Here is a 5207-nt window from a genome sequence, read left to right as displayed (position 1 = left end):
TATAGCTTTCGGTCGGGCGTTTGAAGGCTTGACGAGATGTCTTCGCTGAAGAGACAATTGGTTGAAAGGTGTCGGAGCAACTTTGAGGCAGGGCACCAAGAAGAATATGATCTTGGCAGAAATAAGGGAGATAAGCCAGATTAGGATTTGTGATATTTGAAAGCAGAAATTTTTGTGGGGATTCAATGGAGTCTTCGACATAACTATCTCGACCAAAACCAATTAGGGTTGCTAGAACCTATTTTCTCCAAATAAGGAAGTTGTTTTGGGTAAGATTGATTGGAAAGTGAGTGTAGGCGGTAACTTCAACCATGGTTGACGTGATGATTAAAGAAGGAGATAAGGATGGGATCGGAAGAAGAAAACTCATAGGAGCTGTAGTAGCGGACCTATGTAGAACCCAGGGGTCTAGGACACTACTCCGATTCAGCCCTGTAATGTAAAAGAAATGTTTTTCTATTAGGTTCAACGCCTTCGTAATATGAGTGACATCCTTATTCAAATGTTCTGCGTCCACCACTAAGGAGCTGTTACAGCTCTGATACCATATAATAAAAGAGATTGTGGTGAAAAGGCTTACTTGAATTTCTAAATTACATGCCTTGTATTGGCATATGACAAAGTTAGAAGGAACACATTTATAGAAATAAATTTTCGAACTATTCTTGCTATCTTAACTGTACATATAAATATAAAACTATATATGATTTCTTCCTAAATGGCTTGTGTTGGTCCAGCGGGCTCGATATCCTTAATATTAGTCTCCCTATGGTATTAACTGATAGTCTTTCTCTTCAAGCTTGTTGGTTTATTTAGCGTCTTGTTCTCAAGCCAATGTAATTTGTTTTATATTATTTTTACTAGTAGTCTCTTACTAATCCCTTTATATATATTCAAAAAAAATGTCTAAACTTGCCAAATAAATAATACATAGTACCTTCTTTGTAATCTTAGAGAAATAATTATAACGGAAATTATTATTTATATATGAATATGGTGACGGTGGGTGGTGGCGGATGTGGCGGTTATTGGTGGTGGTTGGTTGTGGAGGTGGTGGTGGTGGCGGTAGTGGTTGGTGGCGGTGGTGATGGTGGTTGGTGGTTGGTGGTGGAGCGAGGTAGCGTATTCATAGATGAATACATTTATAAACAGAAACACCACATGGGGAGAGATGCTAACAAAATACGAGTTTGAAATCCAAACGAGACCTTAATTTACAATGAGTTATGCAAGCATTCATTTGCAGTTCAACACAAGTTGCAACTCTGCTTCATTATTATTATCATATACTATACATCGTAGATCATATCAAAGTAGAAAGAAATTACAATATTTACCCGAAAATACTAGAAAAATAAAAGGATTGGTTAACCATCCCCAATCTTGCCATGAAAACAAGCAAATATGGGAGGATGGGAGTTTTAAGGAACAAATTATTGAACAAAGCTTATTTGTTCATCGATTTGGTACTAGTTCTTGCTTAGGTAAGTTGGGAAAGTAGAAGTTGCAGGAGGTTCTTCAAAGGTTTCCTTCCCTTTTCACAAACCTCCCTTTCATTCTAGGCCTTTTCTCAGCATTTAGTTTCCTCACTTCATATCTTATCTTCTTCGAAAATAATCTTGTCCTTCTTTTCTCTTTATACCTTGACACTCTTGCCTCTCTTCCTCCATCGCTTCCTCCTAAGCCTCCACATAAAGGAGTATTATTCCCCATCCATTGCAAACCCTAAAAGATTATAATACTTCTCGATCAGAATACTATGTTATAAGACAAATTAATAAACGAAGGAATAGAGAGATTCAAAGAGAGATATAGAAAAAGAAAGAACCATGAAATCAGGCCAGCAACCATCAAGATTGAGTTCTGGTCGGGTTCCGTTTGTCCATGGAGATCCTTGATCAGCCCATGCACTGATCACTTCATCGTAATTAAGCCTCAAAGGTATGCTTGATTTTCTCACCATTGCTTCTTTACATTCATCATTTGACACCATTATCATATGTTCTTTTACGCCTACCACCACTTTCTTCTCCTCCTCTTTTATCATCATCGTGGATTCATGACCGAAGTCCCAATCTAGTGTTTCCCTAGTTGTATCCAAATCAAAACCTAAAATTGCTTCTCTTTCATCATCTTCAACTTTCACCTTATTTTCGTCGAAGCAAGTTCCTATAATAATGTTAGTATTATCTTCATCCTTAAAATCATAATTAGTTAACCCCAATTCTTCAATCCTACACGATGTATCATCATAACCCTTCCCTAATAAGCTTTCAACATCGGCAGCAAATTCCAGTAGCTCCATATCATCAGTTGGCAGATCAAACCCTTGAAGGTCATCCAAATCACATGTCTCTTCTTGTTTGTTTTCCACTACAAAAGTCAAGCTCCTGCCTATTTCATCAGAAGTATTAAATAATTCAGTTTCAAAAGGATCAAAGACAGGCACACGATACAATAGTTCTTCTTCCTCTTCTTCTTCATCAAGTGATGATGGGTCTAAAACGCCTATTTCCGGAACTAAGGGAGCAGAAGAGTTCACTAAATCGCTCTTTCTATCTAGTTTGAGAGAGGATTTAGTCCGGAGTCGTGGGGTGCGAGCACGACGGGTGAGACCTTGGTGCCAGGTTGGTTCAGGCGAAGCTATGCCTGACCCAAAGAGCTTAGAGGAAGTAGTCTCGAGAAGGACCCTCTCATGCCGACCAGCCAACTGATTAGCCGAGTGTACTGAGGCATCACAACTTTGGCAAAGGAAAGCGTCATCAGCAGCACAATACCATCTCGCCCGCTTTCGTACGCAGCTGTCGCAAGCCCTTGCTGTCTTGCCACCAACAGCATTGGCTGTTTTCTTTCCGGCTATCATGTTCGAGGGTTTGATCTTCCAAACGACCAAAGAGAAGAGAGGAAAACGAAAAAGGAGAAAAGAAGAAGAAACAATGTTATAGATCTTTTATTAACCATATACCAAAAGAGTCAGAAGTGTAGCACAACAGCTGTTGGTAGGGAAGCATTGCATGTATATACAAGAACACTGTGGCTACAATTATTGTAGTGCTGGTCCCCAAAACTCACGACTTGTGATTACGCGACTCGAGTGGTCATCTGTAGCTTTGGTGGGGTCCAAAAAGAAGGGAAATTTAGGGATTAGGGTTTATGGGCCCACGGCATGGTCTTATCAGTTGCTGATTCGTTGAGTGATTAGAGTGATCTTAGGGTTTGCTTTCTGATTGGTGAACCTCTTTCTGAAGGATTCTTTGTAGGTCCATTTGCATGTGGGTTAGCATGGTCTTTCAATTCCCATGGGTCTTGAACACAAATTTTGGTTTTATGGAAGTAAAATTGGACCCTGTATATATACTATAACATGTGAAAATTTATTTTAATAGATATTTGGTAAAAAGAAAACTAACCGATGTTAAATTTAAATATTCATGATTTTTCATCATGAAATTATTGCTCATCAATTTTCGGCTGTTTGTTAAAAAGCCATATTGCAGGTATGTTATTAAAAAATTCATTGTCTATATTGTAACTATGATGTTATTATATGTAAGAAATGTAATTAACGATGTTTTTGTTTTGCGTAACGTAAAGATTGGAAGTACTTAAATACTTAATTAAATCACTTAAATATCTTGATACCAACTAAAACCTTTGGAAACACATAATTCAAACTTTCACCCCAATAAAACGTTTATGTTTACATTCCGGATAAATAAAAAAAAGCTTACAATCCTCGAAGCATAACAATAAACCCTTAATAAATGTAAAAATAAAAATAATAATAAATAATAATAAAAAAATAAAAATAAATAAAAAAGCATAATGTACTAATGTCAACTTAGGTCGTTCGGAGTACCGCTTACGAACCATAAACCTGTTTAGCCTTCATCTCTATCCACCTAACCGTCATCTTCTTCCACACCAGCTTTGGTATACATATCATAACCACGAATAAATTTGTAGGAAAAGAAGAGAATAAAAAAAAGCTCATGGGTTTGTGGTTCATGCTCTCCGCCACATTCAACCACGAACACGACCCATAATAGACCACCGAGGTGGTGTTAACCTTCGTGGTGGATGCCACCTGAAGAACCAAGAGCCTTTGTGGAGAGTACTACAAAAATACATCATTTCATATTGCATTTCACTAATGATGATCTAATTAATAGGTAATTAACAAAAAAATAATTCAAAAGAAAACGGATCAAAAATTTTCAATTTAGTCTAAAATATTGTCAAACTAGTGTTGCATATCCGTGTGTTGTTCCGCACACCTTAAAAAGAATTACAGCGGTGTAATTAGTTTCGAAATTGGATACTACAAATTTTTGTATGTAGGATTTCCAAAACACAAAATCTAATAGAACTTCTAAAAACAAAAAAGCTAATTTATATGCACAAAAATAAAACATGTTAAAACGTTGTAAATATCTATTTGTGGCAAAAAAAAAAAAAAAAAAGTAAGTAAAAAACTATAAAAAAATCATTAGAAGATATAAAAAAAATCGTTAAAAATATGAAGCTTTAAAAATAAAATAAAAATAAAACTTATAAAACAATGTGGAAATTTATTAAATAAATGTTTGAAGAGTTTGTTAAAACAAATTGTGTTAAAAATATATAAAATATAATGTATAAAAAATGTTATAAAGAAAACATGGAAAAAAATACGAAAAAAAAAAATTCTAAACCTATTTTAACATTGGAATAGAAGTATAAAATTAGTAAACGGAATTCGGAAGAACAATGAATTTTTGGCTAATACTATTAAAAAAAAGTAAAAAAAAAAATGGGTTTATGTCTAAAAATATAGATAAAGCAATATTTTAAAAGTTTGGTTTTCAGTTAAATCGATGATGACCAACACCTAGTCCATCGGTTGACCATCGCGTTAACCCGATTTCTATATATATATATATATATATATATATATATATATATATATATATATATATATATATATATATATATATATATATATATATATATATATATATATATATATATATATATATATATATATATATATATATATATATATATATATATATATATAAGAGAGAGAGAGAGAGAGGGTTCAATAGAGAACAATAATTAACCAACGAATCAAAAAATCAATCTTTTTTTTCAATTTTTAGAACTCATTTTTTATCAAAAAAAAAGCTAAAAATACAGAAATTCATAACTTTTTATCCTTTTTCCAA

At 34.1% G+C, this 5207-nt stretch overlaps 1 protein-coding gene across 1 annotated transcript; it reads right to left on the bottom strand.

The window, feature by feature from the left end:
* Positions 1 to 1239: 1239 nt before the first annotated feature.
* Positions 1240 to 3005, bottom strand: LOC145061554 (zinc finger protein CONSTANS-LIKE 16-like). The gene is made up of 2 exons (XM_079009066.1): positions 1829 to 3005; positions 1240 to 1725 (listed from the first exon to the last, which is right to left on the bottom strand). The coding sequence occupies exons 1-2, from the start codon at positions 2861 to 2863 to the stop codon at positions 1519 to 1521; spliced, it is 1242 nt and encodes a 413-aa protein (XP_078865192.1). The 5' UTR covers positions 2864 to 3005; the 3' UTR covers positions 1240 to 1518.
* Between the last annotated feature and the right edge of the window lie 2202 nt (positions 3006 to 5207).

The sequence above is a fragment of the Lactuca serriola genome, chromosome 7 (genome assembly GCF_051521515.1).
Source record: "Lactuca serriola cultivar US96UC23 chromosome 7, Lser_US96UC23_V15, whole genome shotgun sequence".
NCBI classification, from domain to species: domain Eukaryota; kingdom Viridiplantae; phylum Streptophyta; class Magnoliopsida; order Asterales; family Asteraceae; genus Lactuca; species Lactuca serriola.
Note: the sequence above shows the minus strand (reverse complement) of the source record. Positions and strands in the feature narration are given on the sequence as shown.